The sequence below is a fragment of the Pholis gunnellus genome, assembly GCF_910591455.1.
Source record: "Pholis gunnellus genome assembly, chromosome: 5".
Lineage (NCBI taxonomy): Eukaryota > Metazoa > Chordata > Actinopteri > Perciformes > Pholidae > Pholis > Pholis gunnellus.
In genome coordinates, this window is record NC_136531.1 from 18,024,337 (window position 1) to 18,049,406 (window position 25,070).

The window sequence follows — 25,070 nt, forward strand, 5'->3', positions numbered from 1 at the left end:
ATTTCGGCCAATCACAGAGGCTGATACTGGACATTTGAACTTTCGGACAGAGACTTTTAAATATAGGAGAGTTCCAGAGAGTTTTGGGTTCAGTTCGCGCCGTTACCACTCTGTAGTTGACCAGCTGGGCTGGCCGATTAGGTGGGGCAAGTGAGGACTCTGCCCCAAGGGACATATAGTAATTCAGTTTGCAACTGTTCTAGCTTCTAATGTTAATTAAATACGTTTTGATTGTAAGACGGATCCAGTTCATTTTTGGTGTGACTTTGCTGCAGAAAGTTAGCAGCAGCAGAAGTCAAGCGGCCTGTCTCTCCCCTGAAAAGGTCTCCCCTCAACACTAATTAACTACACCAAGCTGAAATCAATAAATTCCAGTATTTCCATATAGCTGTTCAACTAAAAGATGTACCCCATTGCCTGATGGTTGACAAGGGTTAATAACTTCTTGTATTCATCACCTGATCTCCCAAGTCTACATTCAGAAGATACAATCAAAACGTTTACAGTTTAAATTTACTTTTTTATTTTATTTTAAGCGACAGCTCCTTAAAAACGTACATAGTAAATTTGAATCAGTAAAATAAACCGCTATATTTTATAGTTTACTGTATTTGTAACTTAAATTAAAAAACTAAAGAACAAAAATGTAAATGTTCACATATTTTGCCTATAGGAAGGATTCAATAATGTAAATTGACAAATTATCAGTTCACAAATATTATTTCAGAATAATTGGGGCCACCTGGTTACTTGGGGGACCATAAACTGCATTTTCCTCCTTTGTCAGTATCCGGCCCAAGAAATAAAAAAAACAATGGGGTCCATCATTTAAATCCAGTCATTCTGCGGATATTCAAAAAGTTTGTATACATTTGCAACCTCCATTCACATCATTGAGCCTTTGTGAATACTCAAAAAATCAACTTCAATAACTTAAAGGTATTTATTAACTTATTTTATTTTGATCATTATTTCGTCATCGAGGAAAGTCCCTGCTGTTCAAACTCACTTTTCCCAGAAATTACTCAACATGACTCTCACCTGAGTAGTTGTCTGTTTGCATGTTCAATATGTTTTGTTTTTTTGTAATATGCTGATTTATCAGGTCCAGAACAAGATTCAGAAGGAACTCAAAATAACAATAAAAAAGTTAAACTGTTCATTCAGCTGTATGCCTAGAAGTTAGTCTAACACATAAACCCTCATTGATTTTCTACTGTTTTATCTTTTTCTTCACAGCAAAGTTTATACGAGTTCAACAGTTTCTCAACTGCTGCTCGGAAATAATGTTAATGATAATGTGTTTGTGTACAGTTGCATAAACACTTGGCGAGGTGAATTGGGGGTGCAGGAGGAGGGTGGAGGGAGTATAAAAGGAGGGTGCAGTACAGTGTCTCCATTGACAGCAGATCAGGATCAGTCAGGAGGATGAGTAGGACTCTGCTGTGGCTGGTGGCCTCTGTGGCCTTGGCCTCCATGACTTCTCTGGCTGATGGAGCTCCATTGTAAGTAGACCTGCCTTTCCTTTACACACTGCCCCTGGGCTTGAATTTCATCAAAACCAGAGCTTAATTATGCAGTTTGTTCATTTGTTCTTCTTCCTGGTATTCACATTATTATTGGTTGAAATGTAATGAGAGCAACAACGATATCTGCATTAAATTTAAAATGTAAAAAGTGTATAAATATTTGTTTGACTTGTGTCTTAAATAATGAGAAGCTATGGTCCAGTTTGCCGTTTGTGTTACAAGGTAGTGTGGACTTTAAAATGAGGCCAGTTAGTTGGCCCCAAATTTGCTTCAGAGTTTGCACAATGATACCTAAAGCCAGACAGGGCAAGAGTCTAGAGCCATGATGAAATGTTCTGTTGGTCCAGTGCTGGATCTTCATCAAAGTAATCAATAGATTACTCATTGTGGGTGAAGTCCATGCAGTCAAGATCCTCATCTGGGCAAACAGGTTTGTTTATCTTGGTGATTTGGGTAAAATTAAACTTAAACTCACAGCCTCTAAGACAGTGGTTCTCAACCTGAGGCTTTGGAACCAAGATAAATCTGAGAAGTCAGAAGATGAAAAACATTTCTGTTACACAAAACCATGTTTATTTTTTCAGACTTTTTTCTTGTGAAATACTGAAAAGGTTTCCTTCATCAACCACACAAACATCTCACAAGAAAAGGGCACTCATGCTCTCAGTAAGGCCGATAGCTGTGATGAGGGGTTACCAGTCAGGGGTCGTACACAGGCCTCACTTTTGCAGGTGACATTTTGTCTTTTGTCGTGGTATGAAAACTGATGTTTATCTAATTTTGAACTGGAGCATCTGCAGATTAATTCCATACCACACGTTATACGCGATGATCCAATAAAGTTAGGCCATATACAAGATGAGTAAGTCCCCTTTTTTTTATTTAAATCTTTGACACCATCATGACTCTGAGGGAGCCTAGAAGGACAACTGAGTGAGATTCAACTCAGGGGAGAGGGAGACACACCAGGCGCAGATCTGCACTCCACTGAATGCACTTTTTTGGTTTGTGTGTGTTTTATATGGGGTCAGATCAGTCTCAATAATTGCAAATGCACACAGAAAGACTCACAAATGCACGCAGAACGATTCACAAATACATTCCAATGCACGCATAAAATCACAAATATATTTCTGCATTTGTGTGTATTGGTGTGTGGATTTTTCTATTTGTTTGTGGATTTGTATGTATTTCTTTGTGGATTGCACTGCATTTACAAATACAAAAGCTCTACTTAAAACGTGCTGCACTGGAAGCAGAGCAACTGAGGAAGACAGTAGCTGTGCAATAAGAAAATAAGATAATGGGAAAAATATTTTTATAAAATATAAAAGATGTAGTGTATTTAAGAAACATTATGAAATTATAGAATAGATATAACTTTGTGATTCTGTTTAGGCACCAGCAGAGAAGGCCTTGCTGGCCCTGACGGCCCACCACTGGTGTTTTATGGTGCCCGAAATGTTTTCTACACACTGAATACAGAATATTAATATTACTCCATATCTTCCTCTCTCCCCGCTGCTCTGCAGGAAGGTGCTGTCTGCCCCCAACTTGTTGCGTGTAGGTACAGCAGAAAAAATCTTTGTGGAGTGTCAAGACTGCACTGGAGCAGCCATCAATGTCCAAATCAACGTGATGAACCATCCAACCAAAAACCAAATGCTGACAACTACATCTGTGACACTTAATACTGCAAATGACTTCCAGCAGCTCGGAGAAATAACGGTAAGTTAAATACCGTCACTGTGTATGTAATTATCTCTGACTGTTGCTAACTTACATGGCCACAAATAATCTATCAATGAATCCAGAAATGAACAGGATTTAGACCTCCCTACCCTGCTACTGATGCACTACTGGCGTCTCTTCATACTGGTTTCAGATCCCTGCTGGAGACTTCAGTAAGGATGCCACCATGAAGCAGTATGTGTACCTGCAAGCTCAGTTTCCTGGCCAACTGCTGGAGAAAGTGGTCTTAGTGTCCTTTCAGTCCGGGTACATCTTCATACAGACTGATAAGACCCTCTACACCCCCAACAGCAAAGGTGAGTACAAATCTGCATCAGTATGAAAAACACACCTACTTCTGTGAGAATGTCTTTAAGTGTCTATTTTCCAAATTCCCAAAAAATTATATTACTGTAAATGACTGTGAAGTTAATAGAACCCTTCTTTTCAAAACGTTTTTAAACAGTCACATGACCCAAAATAGCATCACCGTCCTTCAACCCTCAGCAGCAAAATTAACTTCTTTCTCTCTCTATGTCAGTTCACTACAGGATGTTTGCAGTGACGCCTCGTATGGAGCCAGTAGAGAGGGATGATGCAACTAAAACTGATACTTCTATTTCCATCGAGATTGTGGTATTGTGATTTATCTATGATAAGCACAGAATTTAAAGTGATATCATATAATAAGCTGTAACTGGGAGTAAAAATACATGCATGTCTCCCTCTAGTGGTGGATTTACGCATTAAAGACAGCCTTTTCCTTCATTTGGAGACAAACACATTTTAGAAATTGTGTCACTAAAAGTGTCACTATCATACAGTCTATAGGCAATGTATAGTGACGTTGATGAGGACGTAGACAAAAGACATATTTAAAATGTGACATGGATTTACTGAATTATTTTGTAACTTACCACGGCTCTCTGTTAACGGTTATTTAAAACTGTTCATTTTAGACCCCTGAAGACATCGTTTTACCAATTGATTCAGTCGCTTTGAAATCAGGGATCCACTCTGGAGAATTCAAACTTGCTGAAATTGTCAGGTTAGTAGATTATCTGATTTCAATTATATTTTCCATATTGCATTTTTATACATTTTGTTGTTAAGTGGTTTATTTACACTTTGGATACACATGGATGGCAGGTAAATTCATCTCAAAATGTCTATATAGTAGCCTATATTTTAACATGTTTATGTCGCGTTTTTTACAAGGAATTACCATGTTGCTAATTTAGTGTTTTGACAGCAATTAAATAGAAGTATGTAAGTCATACGGTGTATAAAGTGTGAAGACACACTGAATACTGAGACTTTTCATTTGAGCCAATTAAGACCAAGACATGACCTGGAGATAAGAGTTTTGTGAATGTATCTCCATTTGCTAATGTTATGAGAGCCTGGCTGTGATAGTAATAGATCTTTAACTTGGTTGGTAAGTAGTTTCTGGAACCCCTGAGTCATTACTGCACTTTATCTCACTGCTCGTCTTCACTGAGCAAGATCTAGATACTTTTGACCCAACCTGAATCTGTAATATATAATTGAAAAATATTGATTTGATAAACCAACATTTTGGTATATAAAATGTATTATATAAAGTAAGTAAATGAGACAGCAGGCAAACAGCTAAGATAAACGAGATCTGCTAAAAGGTCAACTAGCTTAGCTAGCAGAGTAGCAGCAGCAGCCATCTTTGCTTTTGAGTAGAACATCTAGTGTTACTTTGGAAATCAGGGTGTAGTCAATTTAAATGTAATAAGCAAGAGTTTGACATTTTAGGAAATAGCTCATGTGCTTTTTGGGAGAGGGTCACTTAGATGAGAAGATTCTTACCACTGTTAGACAAAAAGTGGGGATAATCTTATTTAACTCCCCAACAAAAGCTTAAACTATTACTTTGAACTGTAGATCAATTTGTCTTTTAAGATCTAAATATTATTTGTTAATGGACGGAAATACATTTAATCCATTTAAAATAAAACGTATCACAGTGCAAAGGCATAAAATACAAGTGCACCCTTTCTATCTTATGCAAAGTCAACCTGAAAACGTAAATCCTTTCATCAGTGTTGTAGCGCAGTAATAAAGATGTTAAGTTCTGTGCAGCAGCTCTGTTGTGTAAGCCTACATCTCAATTTGTGTGGGATATAAATATGTATATATAACCTCACGCATCCGAAGTCTGTTGTTACTTTCAGTCTTTAAATGATTATTTTAATTTTGTATGTGTATGTGTGTGTGTGTGTGTGTGTGTGTGTGTGTGTGTGTGTAGTCCAGGACTGTGGAAGGTGGTGACAAAGTTCAACAGCAACCCGCAGCAGAGCTATTCTGCAGAGTTCGAGGTCAAAGAATACGGTGAGTCCTTCATTACCTGCACTTCTATTTAAAACCTTTATGAACCTACAACATTCAGTCTTGTTACCTGATTGGACACACAATAAAATGTTTTCCATTTTGCAGTGCTGCCCAGTTTTGAGGTTAAACTGACACCTAGGAGTTCCTTCTTCTACGTGGACAGTGAAGAGCTCACCGTCGACATCAAAGCTGTGTATGTGAAGACTTTTGTTTCGTGGTTTGAGAAATCAGGTTTGACTGGTAGATTGATTGCAGGAAGAAAAATAAAGGGTGTTGTCCAAAGGTTGTGTTTGGGGCTTTCGCTTTTTTTTTAGTCTGATTTGTGTTTGTTTGTTCTTGATTTTTCTGCTTTGCTTCATTGTGGGCTTTGACATGTCCCTGTCTTGTGGCATTAGGTATCTGTTTGGTGAAAAGGTGGATGGGACCGCCTATGTGGTATTTGGAGTTATGCAAAAAGGTGAAAAGAAAAGCTTCCCAAGTTCTCTTCAGAGAGTGGAGGTGAGCACATTCTTACACTTTTGCTGTATTTTTTTAATGTTTTGCAAGACTCTAGAAAATGACAAATGTCTATAATTTCCTGTTATTCATACATCTGCAGTAATTTCAGCTGAATTGCTACATTTCTACCTACATATATTATTTATTTAGGATGTTCAGAATTAAACCAGGCTGTTCACTGACTGTTCCACTGTACTGTATTTGAAGATGCATGTTTAAATTGTGTCACATTAGGTCGAGAGTGGTGATGGAGTGGTCACACTGAGGAAAGCGCACATCACAAACACTTTCCCAAACATCAATGAACTGGTGGGGACTTCCATATTTGTGGCCGTCAGTGTGCTGACGGAGACCGGTAAGACAGAGAGACTGTGTGTACGTGGCTTTTCAGTGTGTTTGATCAAAGTAACTACCAGCTAACTACCAGCTAACTACCAGCATTATTAGAGTCTGAAAAGCCCCAAACAAGAACGAGAGGAGAATAGAAAGTAAAGATATCAAGATAACATTTTTCTATCAGTTAATCACAATGAAAATCAAGAGATGTATAATAGATAAAATGAAATACTCATGTCATCAGTTTTTGTGTGAATGTGTTTGTGTATCAACACACAGGTAGTGAAATGGTGGAGGCAGAGTTGAGAAGCATCCAGATCGTCACATCACCTTACACCATCCACTTCAGGAAAACACCAAAATATTTCAAACCAGGAATGTCCTTCGATGTTGCGGTAAAGTACTTATTTACTTTTATATGAATGTACAGCATATGTATGGCTTATGGCATGGCACTTCGGGCAACACACCAATTTTTTTCTCAGACAGAGAAGGCGATTATAAGAGGAAGATTTAATCTCAGAAAATGTTTTGAATGGATTCGATGAAGAAATTGATCAAAGCACAGATATAAATGTTTTCAAAGGTACAGGGACGAGGAAGGGGCCTTGTCTCTGTCGGGACTTTGACACTCATTATTGTTTTTCACATTAACATATAATATGTATTTATTCAGAATTAACTGTAAATGTTTCTTGTTATTTTATTGGTTTCTTCTTGTTTTATTTTGTTATTATTTGTTACATGTTTGGAATAAATGAATTTGATCAAATGGCTATATTTCTACTTAAATAAAAAAACATTACACTACTGAAATATAGCCACTCTCAGAACACAGATGGCAGTATATCGTTAATGTGCAAGTCACTGCTTCATGCTCTCTTCATAACTGTTATTGATTAGATCAATATTTTGTTGTGTACTTTCATTGTGATGTTCAGGCAGATTTTGACAAACAGAAAAAAGCAATTTGTCTATCAACCCATTAGATCACCATGAACTAAATCATGATACTGAGAACTACAATCTAATAACATGAGTTTGACCTTAAAAAGATCTGTTTCAATGAGTCAGTCAGTCGATTTCTGATGGTTCAGCTGTTTGTGTTTCTGATGGCAGGTTGAAGTTGTGAATCCTGACGGCAGTCCGGCACAAAGATTGAGAGTGGTGGTGGATCCAGGTCAGGTGGAGGGCACGACCGAAGACAATGGCATCGCAAAGCTTACCATCAATACAGTGGCAGGGAACTCAAGGTTGACAATAACTGTAAGTCTCTGAAGTTTTTGACACTTTTTAAATTTCCGCTTTCGTTGGCAAACATTTTTGACGTTCACTTGAAGAGGTGAAATCAAGCTCCATGTTGTTGTTCATCCGCACATTTACTGTACAGTATGTCAATGGTGAACTTCTTGTCAGTGTAATATCTGTTTGTCATTCTATTTAGCAGCCAAGATGAGTTGAGATAGGATAGACTTGGGACTCTTCAAGTATTCTTTATTCAACTGTGTGTGAATGCTTACCTGTGTGTGTCTTTAATTGCAGGCAAGGACCAATGATCCTAACATTAGCCCTGAAAGACAAGCATCAGCCTCCATGGTAGCTCTCCCATATATAACAACGAGCAAAAACTACATCCACATAGGTGAGGGACATCCTGAAATAACATCAGATGGTACAACATAAGGAGATAGCAGTGGAAAAGTGTGCACCATGCACTACATGTTTTGGGTGTTTTATCACAACATGTCACATTTGCAGGTGTGGATACAGCGGAGCTGGAATTAGGAGACAACCTGAAAATCAACCTCAACCTCATCCGGGTGGATAAACATCACACTGACATCACATACCTGGTGAGAGATGTTTTACACCAGTGCATGTGTGCACATATTTTACTCTTTTGGTTGCCTCCTACGTCGTGTGTAAAATATACATGCATGTCTGATAAGTGCTGATGTTCAAATCTGCGTCCCTAGATCTTGAGCAGAGGTCAGCTGGTGAGCAACGGGCGTTACAGGACACAAGGTCAAGTTCTGATTTCCCTGATAGTTCCTGTTACCAAAGAAATGCTGCCATCGTTCCGCATCATAGCCTACTACCATACAAACAGCAATGAAGTGGTATCAGACTCTGTTTGGGTGGATGTCAAGGACTCCTGCATGGGCTCGGTGAGACACGCAGCGTTGATGTAGTAGTCAAGTGGGCAAACAAAACACCCACACACAAGCTGATAAAGTAATTTGTACATTTCTCAGACATATTTTTATGTATGAAACAAATACAGAACTGCAGTCTCATTCACTGACCTGCCCTTCACATTCAGCTGAAGCTTGAATCGGCAACAGTCAAAAATTCCTATGAGCCCCGCAAGATGTTTGTTCTGAAGGTCACAGGAGATCCAGATGCCACAGTGGGACTGGTGGCAGTTGACAAAGGTGTCTACGTCCTAAACAACAAGCACCGGCTCACCCAGAAAAAGGCAATTTCTTTATTTAATATTTATCTCAGAAAATAAATAAATATGTTTAAAAGAAAATTGTTAGCTTTTTGCTTCAAATAATATCTGGCGTAAATTTGTCCTGCAGCAAAACACATTGCATGAGTTCATGTGTACATATGAGATCTGTCACGTGAGTTTATAGATTTGTTTGTTTAACTTGCATACTGTAACCCTATGTCTTGTTTGTATGTGTGTGTGTGTGTGATTGACCTCTGACTTGCTCAGGTGTGGGACATTGTAGAAAAGTACGACACAGGCTGCACACCAGGTGGAGGGAAGGACGGTATGGGTGTGTTTTACGATGCTGGGCTGATGTTTTATGCCAACACGGCTATTGAGACACCCTACAGACAAGGTGACACTACTTTACCCTCCCCTTCCCCGAACATACCCCCCTTTAGGTTTTAACATTGTATCAATGAAATATCTCTGATTTGAAGAAGTGGGCACATGTAGAACTTTTTTCATCGCCATAAGTCTAGTGTTTTCTTTTTAGGAGTAAGCATCTAGTGGACAGTAGAAGAACAGCATCATAGACCAAATTGCATTATATTTTCAGTATTTTGACACATAGAAAGAGTTCTCATTGCTGTCTAGCTTTTTAATTCTTCAAAACCTCAAACTGATATCTTAAACTTTGGGCACATAAAACCAAAACTATCTGCCAAATACTACCTGACGTAAGTGAGATTATATGTTTTTGGTTGAACCGACGCTTTGAGGCATTTCCATTTGAACTATTGTGACTGCCACATAAGTGATTATGGTACCTCCCTTATTTTAGGGGTTTTAGAATATTGCTGCAATATTATTGCATTATTGCATCAGCATTTTAATATAATAAAGCATTTATACAATGTTGTAACATTTCAACAAATGGATGTGTAATTGTAGATAACATTTTCTCACAGCCTCACCCTGTCCACATTATTGACCTCACTCTGATTTAAAGAGTTTCACATCAATTACACGAAGCACAAATCAAGTTTAGTTCCAACTTTCAAAGTTAAAACTTGTCTGTGTTTCCAGAATTGAAATGTCCGGCCCCCAGCAGGAGGAAACGAGCCACTACTATCATGGACGTCACAACCAGCTTACGTAAGAACCACAGCTCTAAACTACCCAATACACACATCATCAGTCATCTTCAGTCACTCTCCAGTGTCGATGGACAGCTTGTTCCATTGACTTTCACTGTTCTCGTCTTTGCCACGCTATGTATTCGTAGACGGATAAACGTCATACTGAAAGTTGAAGGAGCCGTCTTTTCTTGTCAGTTTTCCCCCTCCCTGTCCCATTTAGTTCTTTGTTTATTTGATTATTTGATTTCTAATTTTTCTTTCCAGTTCACAATTCTTCTTGGTGGTCTGTATCTTCTTACCTCTGTCTCTCCTCCACAACCCTCTTTCTTCCCAGTGAGTCAATATAAAGACCAGCTGCAGAGTGACTGTTGTTTGGATGGCATGAAGGAAACCCTTCTCAACTACACATGTGAGAGGCGCAGCGAGTACATCAGTGATGGTGAAGCTTGTGTCAAGGCCTTCATACACTGCTGTGAGGAGATGAAAGACCAGCGAGCTGACAGGAAGGAGGATAGCCTCCTACTGGCTCGCAGTAAGAGACGGGGACAGGGGATGTTGTGATACTCTGAGTTGTTACTATTCATGGTCATACTGAATGAAAATAGTAACATTTTTAATGACACTTTAGGTGAGGTGGATGACAACAGTTACATGGACAGCAATGAAATAGTTTCTCGCACCAACTTCCCTGAAAGTTGGCTGTGGACAGACTTCAAACTGCCTGCTTGTCCTCCACAAACACCTAACTGGTGAGTCAACTGAAATATGCACAGACAAAATATACTGATAACTTCACACTGACACCACTAGGATTTAAAGCTACCCTTTACCTCTCAAAGTGTTAACCCTCTTCTTTGATTCAGTCTCACCACATCAGTGACGAGAAATGTTCCTTTGCAAGACTCAATCACAACCTGGCAGTTCACTGGCATTAGTCTGTCAAAAACTCACGGTGAGGATTCAGTGACTAAAATCTGCAAACCTCTCCCATCCTTTACACCTCTCTCTCTCTCTCTGTTTTTTTCTTCATTCATCTCTTGTTTGTTTGTTTTTATCCCTCTTATCTTAAAGGAATCTGTGTTGGCGATCCGTTAGAGGTAATTGTCTTTAAGGAATTCTTCATTGATCTTAAGCTGCCGTACTCTGCTGTCCGTAGAGAGCAGGTGGAAGTTAAGGCAATCCTCCACAACTACAGCGACGATCCTGCCACCGTAAGTCTGTGTTCCTCTGCTCTGGTGCTTCATGCTGGAGCCAATTAGACCAAGATATTGTTCTCTAAGCGATTTCAAACAAAAGTGCAACAAATATTGGACTGACATACAACGAGTGGCACAAAAACTAAATAGAACAAATTAACTCCTTACTCTAGTCTTTGATGAATGGTGGTTGGTCCCAGTGTACCTTTCCATTCTCAAGTTCAAATTGATCCCAAAGGAAACAATATTAAGCATTACATTACTTCAAATTAGGGATGCATCATTAGTAGGTGACCTAAAATAAAACTGATGACTATGATCCCTTTTATCCGCTCAATGGGGGTCTTCATCTTTGACAGCTACACACACTTCACTCTCTTTCTCCATCTTTGTCCTGTTTTCAAGGTGCGTGTGGATCTGATTGAGAAGGAGGATGTGTGCAGTGCAGCCTCTAAACATGGGAAGTATCGTCAGGAGGTCAGAGTTGAGCCCCATGCTGCACTCTCTGTGCCATTCGTTATTATTCCCCTGAAAAAAGGACAATACCTCATTGAGGTCAAAGCAGCTGTGAAAGATTCGTCGCTCCATGATGGAATCAGGAAGATGCTGCGGGTGGTGGTGAGAGAAACAGCGATCTCCCGTGTTAAAGTCAGCATAGGGAAACACATATGTGTACTGTATCAGTCTTCTCAAAATGAAGAGATTTTAACAAGCAAGCCATATTGTATTTTGTTACACACCAGCAGACTACGAAAATATAGTTGTGAGTTGTAATGTTTGTCCTAACTGTTGTTGTTCCAGCCTGAAGGTGTACTGGTTAAATCTTCTCAGATTATAATTCTAGACCCCTCTACTCAAGGTGTAGGTGAGTTTACCCATAAACAGCTACATTATATAGTAATTTGGTAACATTGTGTTTTCATCACTTGCAAATTGATCCCCCGACTTGCCCACTGTTTATCCTTCAGCTGGTAAACAAGAAGAAACTCTCATCAGTGGAATTCCTAAGAAAGATTTGGTTCAAGACACACCTACTAGCATACAGATCTCTGTGACAGGTGAGATGTTATGCCATATTTGAGCACGTTATGTGACATAGTAATTGTAAAATGAACTGACCACCTCTCTGGTTGTGAGGGACCTTTGCATGTTTCTTTGGATGTTTCTTTGTGTTGATTTGTAACGTTTAGTTTTTTTTCTGTTTGTGTGTGTGAATGCAGGGGGAGAACAAGTTTCTGCACTGGTGGAGAATGCCGTTAGCGGAACGTCTATGGGTAGTCTGATCAAACAACCCGGGGGATGTGGAGAGCAGAACATGATCCGCATGACTCTACCTGTCATTGCAACAACTTATTTGGACAAAACCAACCAGTGGGAAGCTGTGGGCCTTCAGAAACGTGACGAAGCCCTCCAACACATCAAGACTGGTAGGTATTGGCACAGATACCAGGAATCTTATTGATGCCCCTCTATGTGGGATTTTTAAGTTTCTGACGTTGCAGAAGTGGTATCAAAAAGAAAAACAGTATGGCAGACAGCAATGTTACCACTGCCCCACAGACCCAAGCAGAGACACTAAATATTAGTGGTCTGAATGCAATACATAGACTATACAAGTTTGACTACAAACAAAAACGTATGCCAGCAGAATCATTTAAAAGATGCAATTATAACAGGAAAAAAATGTAACAGGGCTCTTCAAACTGGTTGTGTGTTCTTGTTTGTGTCCAGGCTACCTGCACCAGCTTACTTACCGTAAAAAGGATGGGTCTTTTGCTGTGTGGACGAAACACAAAAGTAGCACCTGGTGAGGCTTTCAAATATCCAAGAACTCATGCATACATAAATGTTTCTCCTTTAAACTAAATTCTGACTATGTGGCGATGGTGTATTTCATGTGCAAATAAAGTAAACTAAACGTCTCCTCTCCTCTCTAAGGCTGACAGCCTATGTTGCCAAGGTGTTTGCCATGGCCCAAAGTCTGGTGGCAGTGCAAAGCGATGACATCTGTGGCGCTATTAAGTTTCTGATTCTCAACGCGCAGCAACCTGACGGCTTGTTTAGAGAAATTGGAAAGCTTATTCACGGAGAGATGATTGTACGTGAACTGATTTAATTGACGTCAAAAACAAAATAACAAGATGGAAACAATTCCATGTCACCGGCTAAAACCTTATATAAATCAACACGTTTGTGTCCGTACATGTAGGGTGATGTTCGCGGCTCAGATTCAGATGCCTCCATGACGGCCTTCTGCCTCATTGCCATGCAGGAGTCACGCACACTATGCGCTGACACTGTTAATGTGAGTATGATACAATCTTTTTTCTTTTCCCTCCACTGCTTTTATTTCTTAATTTTCAGATTCTACACAAGTGATTGACCAAACAACGCTTTCTGATGATGAAGCAACTCACCATTTGCGAAGTCCCGTCTCTCTTAGTTACTGTCGCGACTCCTATAGAGCTTTCTGTTCTTGCACATGCAGTTTACAGTAAGGACAGGGGCGAGTTTACTATTCAAAATACTTTGGCTCTTCATTTCACACAGAGGTTGACAAATCCAGTTTGCAATTCTAGCCACTGGCAGATTTGGTCAACTGCAGTGGCGGGCTGTGCATTTTATACCTGGTCCTTCAGTGCTGTCCGTCTACAGTTGCACCTCCTAATAACCTCATCATGACGCCGCAGCTACGGTTATTATTTGTTTCTAGGGGTGTAACAATACACACATTCATATTAAACCGTTCGGTACGAGGCTTACGAACCGAACAATACGTTTGAATAATACTAGTGCGTTTGGAAAATGCAGAAGCTTAAATTGTGGGAATTATAATGTTTTTTGTGGACTTTGCTCAAACTGGCAACCCACATGACGTAACAGACAGCTGTCTGACACTCCCACCCCGGAAGAGAAACATTTTGCTCGCGACGCTAAACTAGCTTAGCAGAAAACAATAGCAGCAAACACGCTACACTCTCCCCACAGTGTTTAGCTGTTCCCTACTGATTCAAACAGGGCTAAAGCAATCGCCACACAATCCCCATTTCTCCAGACCATAATTCTTGCTTTGTAAAAGAAAACAACAGCCCAAACAGAATCAAATGTCCGACCCTATCCCCGCGATGACGGGATGCTTCGTCATTAACGGACAATTCCTAAAGTCAGAATCAATGTAATTAACACAATTACAAGAACAAACTCACAAGAACCAGTCACATATATTTATATGACAACAAAGCACCATAGACAAATGAACACAGTAGTAACGCTACTGCAGATGTAAAAACACAAAAGCAGTTCACTTACCAAAGCTGCTGTTCACTTAAAGACAAAGTCCATCCTCCTTTCTTTGTTAACAAAGAGTTTAATGACGCGGTTGTATAGAACATCGGTTCAGTTCAGTTCTAGCCAGAGGTCCTCCTGCGAACATGTTCGTTGAGTTGTAGATCCACTTGGGTCTCTCCAAAAGTTTTCAAATGCACCATAGTTTGTGAGTGTCCTGTCGTGCAATGGTGTCGTTTTGCTGCCTTGGTTAGCGTAGCGTAGCTCCAAACAGTTCCAAACACCAAGTTGCAAATAAAACGCATTCCCAGCCATTAAATGTGCAACGCTTCTCCGATGCTGAAATACCGTTCGTACAAATCCTTTTCCATGCTGGTTCAGGGCTGCTAGCTGTGGGGTTGACCGACCCTGTCCAGCTTTTCCTGAAATGTCCTTCTTGAGGAATCTGTTTCTCCTCCTTCAGCCATTGAGTGTTAAAAAAAACAAAGCTAGGTGAAAAAAAGAAAGAATCTACACCAAGCAAAACGCTGAAAATGTCATGTCAATGTCATTATTCTTACATATCTTTCAACTTGAACTCTTACTACTAATACTAACTTCTGCAAGCTGCTTCAGCTTCAAAACAGTCACGCTAGCCCACTGACCAATCACGGCGCACGTTAATGCTGAGCCAGCTGCACGTTAATGCTGACGTACTTGTAGGCCAGCTAGCAGCTCTGGCACGTCAAAGAATACGCCCAACATGTCAAACTAAAGATCTGATTGGTTGAAGACAATGACAATCATCAATATCGTCCCCAATCACTTAAACTGCACATGGAGGCACTTGTGAGTCTGCAGGCCTGGGGCCTCTCTTCTTACCTAGAGACACAGAGGTGAAATCTGATTGGATAAAAGCTCTTCTTAAAACAAGCTGCACTGGAAGCAGAGCAACTGAGGAACACAGTAGCTGTGCAATGAGAAAATAAAATAATGGGAAAAATATTTTTATAAATTATAATACATGTAGTGTATTTATGAAAAACGATTAAATGATAATAACTTTGTGATTCAGTTTAGGCCAGCAGAGAAGGCTTTGCTGGCCCTGACGGCCCACTACTGGTCAACTGTAATTAAATACCTAATTAAGTTAACATTAGCTCTGTGAGGTGGTTGAAGAGGATTTTGTATTGCAATGTAGAGCAAGTTAGTCCTTGCATTATAAGTATGGTAAGGACAAATGTTAAATTAGACTAGTTTCGTTGTAATATACATACATGCATGGATCAGTGACGTGCGGTGAGGTTCGTGGCTGGTGAGGCAGTGACTCTTTCAGAGTCAGATTTACAAATATATGAACCCAATAGAGTAGCTTAAATCTCCATTCAATTGGCAGCTTGCACATTGACTTCTGGTTGTTTTTCATATTTCATATCAGCATTCTTTACACACACATAGGTAAGGTACATATTTCATTCCACCGGGAGCGTGTGCGCCGCGAGCGTCTCAAGAGCGGAGCACTCGCGGGCGCCACCCGTGAAAATCGTAAGATCCAGCGATAATCTGTGTAACAACCACGGATGTATAAAGAGAACAACAAACACATTGAAAGGTTACTTTACCTGTCCGATGTTGAATTGCTGTTAATTTGGTCATATTTCCCTTTTGAGAAACTTTGAAGCTTGGATATAGAATCTTCCATTTTTGTGGTCAAAGCAAAATATAAGAAGAAGAAGAGAAGTGTAGAAGAAGAGCAACGGCAGAACAAGCATAAACCAGACCCGTGGGCTCTCGCACGCCCCCTTCATTGAGGCAGAGGTACTGTTTGCCTCCCCTCTGTGCTTCTTCACTGCGGTTTCTGTCAGTTCAGCAAGACTAAATAGGTTCTACACACACGTGAAATACATGACCTATTCTATGGAAAGAAAGGACTTATAATACAAGTGTCAACAAATATTACAGTGGTGACAAACAATGACAAAGCAAAAGGCACGCGCTCAACCCAGTTTGTGAGGGATTGCACAATCTGAGATGAGGCACAGCTCGTTGCTGCCTCACCTCGCGTGTCTCCTCTCTGTTTGAACAGGACATGCGCAAATTCAGCGATTTTGATTCTAAAAATGCTTGAAATAATTGGAATCCTTCAGAAATTACATTTATAGCACAGATCAGTTGAGAAATATTAATATTAATATTATTTTATCAATATTTGTTTTTGCCTCCCCTGACCGCACGTCCCTGACATGTATTCATGTTTATATATATATATATACTAATAACTTGGCTGCTTAGCTTAGCTATATTTGTAACGTAAGCTGTCTTCAGTAATGTTTGCTGGAGGTTGCTGGAGTTCACCAAAAACAATAAACAGCTGCACAGAGTGGCTTAAGTTACCAAAAACGCCTTCAGTCGGGAAATACTACGTATTATTTCTTAGGTAATGAGAATAATGTTTCTGTAGGTAGTGTTACAAGGACATAGTAACAATTGCATTTTACGTTTTACGTCTAAAATAGACACAATGTTTAATCCATTCCTTATATCTTTGCTTTAGAATGGCTAAAAAAGAAGTTTGAATACTGCTTCAGGTGGAATGATCTGTCGGGTGTAGTTACAGTTGCTAAACCAAAATAGCAATTGCTGTTCGAGGGAAGGGGTTTATCGAATGGTCAATTGTTCTAAAATGACTCTTTCGAAGCATGTGACATATTCAAATTGGCAACATTTGCTGCCAACCCTTAGTTTGGCATGTCCATGGAGCATTAAAGCCACACTCAAATAGTAACTCAGTCTTAGCTAATGTCCCAGGATCAAATGTTACAACATTCCTGTACAGAATGGGATATTTAAAATGGATGGATTACTGTTATCCGACTGTTCTCTCCTCATTCTCCTTCCTGTTTTTCATCCAGAGTCTGCCAGACAGTATAAGCAAAGCAGTGGTCTATCTGGAAAGGCGTCTGCCTAGCCTCATCAACCCATATGCTGTTGCCATGACGTCATATGCCCTGGCAAATGAAAACAAACTGAACAAGGAGATCCTCTTCAAGTTTGTTTCCCCAGGTGTCGTCACACAGCAATATTCTTAAACCAATTTTCAGAAACAGATTGTATGTTGTAGTGTTTGGATATTACACATCTACTAATAGTTTCTATAAGAAATGTATTTGAGCCCGACCAACACAACGGTGTGTTGGGCGATATTATTGGGTAAAAAATCTCAAATATATGTTTGAAGTGATTTAGAAACAGTGTCTCATTTACACAGATAGTCCACCAGATTTGATATTTTTCAGCTATATAGTGTCCTTCTCAGCACATATTTTCGGAACAATTTTTGAATTACAAATTTAAGGTATTTTTATCAGAAGTGCTTGTTTGTGTTAAAACCAAATATCAGATTTTTTTTATATCTGTAATATCAATAATCGCTATTGTTCTTAATTAATAGTCTGTTCTCAGTCGGGCTCTTATGTAGAAAGATTAGTTAAACATTTTAAAATTGAGGACATTTTACTTTCTTCTTTTTTATTTTATTTCTATAGCATAAAATATTCTAAAACAAGGGATTGGGAAATTATTAGTAAATTAAGCTTTGTTCCAGATACAGCATTGTAAAAAAAAACTTTTTGTGTGCGTCTTCTTCAGCGTTAACCCACTGGCCAACACCTAAGGGACATATTTACACTCTGGAGGCCACAGCTTATGCTCTTCTTGCTCTGGTCAAGGCCAAGGTGAGCATGTCCCACTTGTTTGGGTTTCATCAGGATGTCATGCTACAAAAAACATACAACTCAGTCATCATCCATGTTGCCTCACTAAAAGGATGGAGGGTTTGGAAACAAAAATCAATGAAATGTTTGTCTCAGTAATGCAAACGCCTTGAAATGATGGTTTCAAGTAGCTGCTGTTTGGTTGTGCCATATTAGGAAAAACAGATTTAGAAGCTCTATGGTAGACTTGGAAACTTTGGAAACTGGCAGATTACAATCTAAAATACAACTGTACTAGAATCAGGACTTCTCTCTATTTTAAATGTTGTTTTTTTAATCTATATGCAACTACAGACTACAGCAAATGTCAACCATTTACTTTCTTTTTGTTATTAAAGGCCTTTGAAGAAGCCAGACCTGTTGTGAGATGGTTCAACACGCAGCAGAAAGTGGGCGGAGGCTATGGATCAACTCAGGTAACACTGACCTCTCTCTGCATCTTGATACCTCCATCCTATGTTTACTTCATTATTGTTTTTTTCTAAGTGTCTGAGTGTTTTCTCACTCTTTCTCTCTCTAGGCTACCATAATAGTGTACCAGGCAATAGCAGAGTACTGGACCAGTGTTAAAGAACCAGAGTTTGATCTGAATGTGGACATCATGTTCACGGGCAGGTCAAGGCCTGACAAGTTCAAGTTCAACAGGGACAACCACTACACCACCAGAACATCTAAAGTGAGAAGACACACAAACAAACTCTCTATGGCTCATTAATATCACCACTCCTGTTGTTTCCTGTAGGTTTATTCTTCTGATCCCTGACTGTTTGTGTGCATATTTAAATTCCCACAGATCAATGATATATACCAGAATATGACAGTGAGTGCCACCGGCTCAGGAGAAGCAACGTTGACAGTAAGCACGATATGTTTTCAGATTCTGAGTTTTATCATCTGCTGATTGTTGATTTGTCCTTTTTGAATCTCAGATGAGACCAAATACATTTTTAACCTTGTGTGGACTTTATTTTTTAGACACATTGCTATCAGTTTATCACATTTTGCGACACACTTTTATCTATGTGACAGATGGTGTCGCTGTATTACGCTCTTCCTAAAGAAAAGGAGAGTGACTGTCAGAAGTTTGACATGTCTGTGCAGCTCCTCCCAGGTAATGTGGTGCGCTCCCTCTCTTCCTGTTTATTTGTTATCATTTTATCAGTTTGTTTCTGCCAAGTTCCTTACCTTATGACAAAAGGAATAAACAAAATACTTTTGCTCCTGCAGAGAAAATGGATGAGGATGAGAATATATACACGCTGAAAATAGAGGTTTTGTGAGTACAATAAAGATGTCATACTGACCAGTGTTACAGTAACATGGCTATATATATAGTACATTTTCTAACATCATTAACATCATTCTTTCTCTCCATCTCCTTAATGCCGTTATTTAATTATTCTATCTATTCTTTGTGTAGGTATAAGGACAAGGACAGCGATGCAACCATGTCAATCTTGGATATTGGCTTGCTAACTGGCTTCACTGTTAACACAAAGGACCTGGACCTAGTAAGAACTGACAGATACATGTATACACACAGACAGTTCAGTCAAGTTGTGTTTATTAGGAGAAACAAGTTGTTTTTTATGGTTTAGAAAGTTGTCTGACAGTGTTTGTGTGTGTGTGTGTGTGTGTGTGTGTGTGTGTGCGTGCGTGTAGTTGTCCAAAGGACATGCTCGCACCATTTCGAAATATGAGATGAACACAGTCCTGTCAGAAAGAGGCTCACTCATCATCTACCTGGACAAGGTAAGACATCCCTGTTTCATGCCTTTATCATTTTTCTCTCTGCCTTGTTTTTTGTGCGTTTATCTCCATCTTACCTTTGTCCACAGGTTTCTCACACACGACCCGAGGAGATCACTTTCAGGGTCCATCAGAAGCTGAAAGTGGGCATCCTTCAACCAGCTGCTGTGTCTGTTTATGAATACTATGACCGTGAGTCTCAGAGTCACTTAGACACACATGATGCTTCCATGTACTTTGCTGCCAATAGATGTCAGAGTAGACAACACTGCGGATAAGCAGTCGATATTACATTTTCAAAGTATTTAATGTACATTTTCTGATGTACTGCATCTGCCACAAATTCCTTTTCATATTTCTTTCTTCTCCATTGCAGAAAAACATTGTGTGAAATTCTACCATCCAGAGAGGAAATCTGGAAAGTTAATACAGCTCTGTCCAAATGATATATGCACATGTGCTGACGGTAAACAGGATGATATCAAACTACTCTCTCTGTCTCAGACAAACATATACACACACGCACACACGCACACAGCATGTTGCATGTTGGGCGGGCCACATTGGCTCCCACAATGGGCCTGGTGGGTGCGACTGGACTGAGCTGCATTATTAACCATTCGACCTGGGTTTTTCTTTGGATAATGCTAAAATTACAAAATGTTTTTTTTTGCTGATATATATATACATAACTGACAAAATCAAGAGGAGAAACATTTTCGACTAAAAGTTTACTAAAATGTAATGACTTTTCGTCGACTAAAACTGGACAAAAACATTTTGAGTTGTCGTCGACTAAAACTGTGAAGGATGAAAATGCCTAAAATGTGATTGCAACAGATAAGCATTTTCATCTAAAGACTAAGACAGATGCTGCATTCACATGCAATCAGGCAGACGGAAGACGCCAAACCAGAAATCATTTTACTGGATGAGAGCAGGACAGTAAAATCAGGTGAGGCCAGCAGAGAATACCGTCAACGGTAACAGCAGACAGCATTGCCGTCCAAAGATAAAACATTTGCAGTACAGTAGAGAAGGACAAAGTTGTCGAAGTTTCCTCTAGAAAATTAAGAGAAAGCTGCATTTTATAGTTACATGCATTATAAGGATAACTACGTAAAATAGAGGACATGAAATAGTTGTATTTAATATAGTTTATTCAATCACCATAGCAACATATTTCGTATGACTGTTGGTTGGTTTGTCCAGTGCCATCCAGAAGGCCTCCGTCTGCTTCTACGGTCTGCCTGATTCCCTGTGAATGCTGAATAAGACTAAATATAAAACAGCTTTCAAAATGAACACTGGTTTACAGTAAATCACCAGGTTGTAACATAATGATCAGACCTTTTTGTCAGAGGCAACAAGCACCTGCAGGATCCTGTCGGATCAGAGCATCAGTCTAGATTAGGGGTCGGCAACCCGCGGCTCCGGAACCGCATGCGGCTCTTCGGCCCGTCTGCTGCGGCTCCCTGAGGCTACATCCACACTAATACGTTTAATACGAGTTTTAACAAACAAAAACTATCTCCATCCACACGGCGTTTCAGCATTGTTTTCGAGATCCAGACTAAAACCCCATAAAACGAATATCACGTGACTATTCACGTACACTGGGCATGCAGTGGGTGCCGGTGTTACGCCCTACTGGTTTTCAAACGTATGGTTTCCTTCCGTGCGTGTGTTGTGGTCGCGAAACAGCAGCAGCTGTTTTCTGCCTCTGTTGCCAGATGCGTCACACATTCACAAACATATTGCTGGAGATCTAAAAGCCACATCTCAAATATATTGTGGGGATTACGATTGTATAAGTGAGCACTACATCACAGCCACGTATGAAGAAATACATTGAAGAAAATATATTTATGGAAAGATCGCATCAACCTGGATTCAAACCCTGTCGAGCAAAATGGTGGTTAATTTAAAAACGGCCGCGCTACGTTATCCGCCACTTGCATCTTACGTCATACGGTGCCTTTCCTTGTACTTGGCTGACCATGATTTGCAGACCTCCGCCCTCGGTAAACTATCAATGGTTAAATCCAAAAGAAGAAAAGTCACGGAGGAAAATAGAGAGTTTAATTCTGCGTGGACGTATTAATTTGCTTTCACTGCCAACGATGCTGGCTTACCTCTATGCTTGATATGTGACGAGAAATTTGACATCAAATAGCTTTTGCGGCTCCAGACGAATTGTATTTGGTGGAAAATAGGGCAAAATGGCTCTTTGGATAGTAAAGGTTGCCGACCCCTGGTCAAGATAAATAATTACTTAAATTGGGATTTAGATACAGCTTCACTCACCCATCAGCTCTCCCTCTCACATCCACATGGGTTTATTTCATAGGGTCATCAGTCGTGTTTTTACTTTGTCTATTTCCAGAGAACTGCAGTATGCAGAAGAAGGACAAAGTCAGCAATGGTGAGCGCACAGCTAAGGTCTGTGAGACTGAATTGAACAATAAAATAGATTTTGGTAAGTGAGCGTGACTGCATTGATAAAGCACTTTTATACAAAAAATGTATGTTGATGTGAGTAAGAGACTAGCAACTCCGCTAACAATCTGCAACTTGTCTGTCCTAAGCGTACAAAGTGGGACTGGAAGAGTATAGAGACGGTTTGTCAACTGATATTTACAAAGTGCGGGTACTGCAAGTCATCAAAGAAGGTGGGTATTTATCATTTTGGACTTGTGCATATTTGCTTTTTTGTCAGAAAGTTGGATGAGAATACTGGTACCACTCACATGTTTGTAGTAGCCAGCCAAATTAGCTCGCATTGCCAGGTAACAAGTGGACACTCCAGGAAGTTACTGGTTGGTTCTAGCCAAGAAATAGACAGGCTAACTGTTTCCAGTCTTTATGCTAAGCTAAGTTAGCCGGCTGTCGTCTGCACATTTGCTGTACAGTCATGAGAGTGGTATCAATAGAGGTATCAATCTAACTCTCTGCAAGAAATCAAATAAGCGTATGTCCAACTATATCATGAAGCATGATTCCACTGTGGCACTGGGAATATGTGACAATACATCACTAATGTGTTGTACTGCACCTTTAGCTATGCATTAAATCCTTAACCTTTCTATGTTCTCTTATATTTTAACTACAGGAAGCAAGGATGTGGGTCCTCTGAATAAAGTGCGCACATTGCTCAGTTTTTCACACTGCAGGGAGCCGCTGGATCTGAGAACAGGCAACAACTACCTTATCATGGGTGCATCCAAAGATATTTACAGAGATGACAAAGAACAATCGTAAGCTTGTTCTTTATGTGAAAGTGTGTGGTGTGTGTATTTAAATATTTTTACAGTTTTACTGCTTTCTATTACTAAATCAAGTTAGCCTTTCTTGTTCTCTTGTTTGCGTTTATGTTGCTATTGACAGAGTAAATTAACGTAAAGAAGGAGGGAGGAGGCTTTTTCATGTTATGTTCCAGCGTATCACAGATAGCTGTTCACATGAAGAACCAATGCATTTTTCACTTTGCTCTCCTCAGGTTTCAGTATGTACTCGGAGAGAGAACCTGGATTGAGTATTGGCCCACAAACGAAGAGTGTCAAACTGACAAAGAACACGCACGTATCTGTTCGGGCATGAAGGAGATGGTCGACCAGTACCGAATATTTGGATGTAAGGCGTAGTGAAAGCAAACAAAATAGTGTTCTTTTGTAAAACCTTCCCTGCAATGGGATATAATGGCCTACAATATTGCACTGTATTGATTAAAACCGAAAGGTCTCAATAATTCTCTGTGTCTTCTTTACAGATTAAAGTAATTACTGTTATGTTGGTTATGGTAAATGTATAGTAAAAAGTTCAACTTGAAGTAAAAGTTTAATAAAGTTGGATTGTGTTAAGCGAGCTCAGTGGGCTGATGCATAGAAAGTTAAACAAAAAGAATGAAGAAAATATAATCGATTGTGATTCCGAATATATAACGGCTCATATAGATCAATTATTGAGAACTGCAGCAATAATAAAGCTGGCATTTTCATAAAAAAATCATCAATTTATCCATATCCAACAGTATTGTTGACAAAAAAATGGATATGACGATAATCAATGAACAGATGTATTCCTACTGATACACAAAAAAAATGTAACTGTTCAATTTCCCAAGAAGTAAACCTTCCCTTTCATATTGTGGTGTATAATTACATTATCTATTTGCATTTGCTCATCTAGTCATAGCCCTGTTTTTTTTATTATTTGTTGATGGTTTTCTAGTGACCAAAAACTTTTGTTTTAAATTCAACATTGTGGAATTGTCTAACTGCTCAGACAATGGCGGACGTCATCTAAAACATGACACGTCATGTGGGACTACAAGTGGAAGATAGATCGAACTCTCAAAATTGAGAGGTAATTTCACTCGTGACCGCGCCTCGCCAGACCACAAAATGGTGCAAGACTACAAAATGGCGAGAGACAATAGAAATTGCGTTATCTGCCCGGGTCTGAAGTAGTTAGCTCAACCCGTATATATACATGCAGCTAACGCTGTGTGTGTGTGTGTGTGTGTGTGTGTGTGTGTGTGTGTGTGTGTGTTAGTAGAAGAAGAGAGAAAGCAAAACGAAACAAAATAAATCCTCCAAAACAACCGATAAAATAGCAACTAACGATCCCACTAGCGGTGACTGATCTATCTCAAAACACGATTGCAGCAGTATGAAATACACATTAATTTCTACACAACATTAACAATCTTGTTCGTTAATCTCTGCGATTATTGAGCATACACAACACCACGTTATAAAAATAACACAGTAATTTAAGCAAAACAACAAAGCAAATAAATGGACTATTACCTTAATCTGCCCAGACTCACTAAGCCTCTTATGGTGCGATTACTTTGTCGATGTGGTCCTTCTGAGTTCCTCGGTCATAAACTCAAGATCGTGAGCTCCGGCTGCGCGGCGATAACTCTCTTTGTGGCGGAGAGTTTCCTTTAGAAAATAAGGGTATTCTCCTTCCTTATAACCAATCTTTATTTGCTCATACTCTATCCCAGCTGCAAATTGGGGGTGGGACACAATAAATATAGCTTT

At 39.6% G+C, this 25,070-nt stretch overlaps 1 protein-coding gene across 1 annotated transcript; it reads left to right on the forward strand.

Moving 5' to 3' along the window:
• Positions 1-1,428: 1,428 nt before the first annotated feature.
• On the forward strand, positions 1,429-23,758 carry LOC306696416 (complement C3-like; the record flags this gene model as incomplete). The annotated part of the gene is made up of 43 exons (XM_079160020.1): positions 1,429-1,505; positions 3,062-3,257; positions 3,415-3,577; positions 3,802-3,896; positions 4,220-4,308; positions 5,539-5,621; positions 5,727-5,814; positions 6,017-6,119; positions 6,354-6,474; positions 6,735-6,850; positions 7,575-7,721; positions 7,998-8,097; positions 8,214-8,308; positions 8,432-8,623; positions 8,779-8,934; positions 9,181-9,310; positions 9,985-10,053; positions 10,372-10,569; positions 10,666-10,786; positions 10,901-10,989; positions 11,109-11,248; positions 11,639-11,851; positions 12,035-12,098; positions 12,202-12,291; positions 12,454-12,660; positions 12,965-13,040; positions 13,172-13,331; positions 13,443-13,538; positions 17,410-17,560; positions 18,146-18,231; positions 18,609-18,686; positions 18,791-18,946; positions 19,064-19,126; positions 19,300-19,381; positions 19,498-19,546; positions 19,691-19,781; positions 19,933-20,022; positions 20,109-20,211; positions 20,396-20,485; positions 22,406-22,498; positions 22,608-22,691; positions 23,132-23,276; positions 23,519-23,758. 43 exons carry the CDS (start codon positions 1,429-1,431, stop codon positions 23,661-23,663), a joined length of 4,980 nt encoding a protein of 1,659 aa, XP_079016146.1. The 3' UTR covers positions 23,664-23,758.
• Between the last annotated feature and the right edge of the window lie 1,312 nt (positions 23,759-25,070).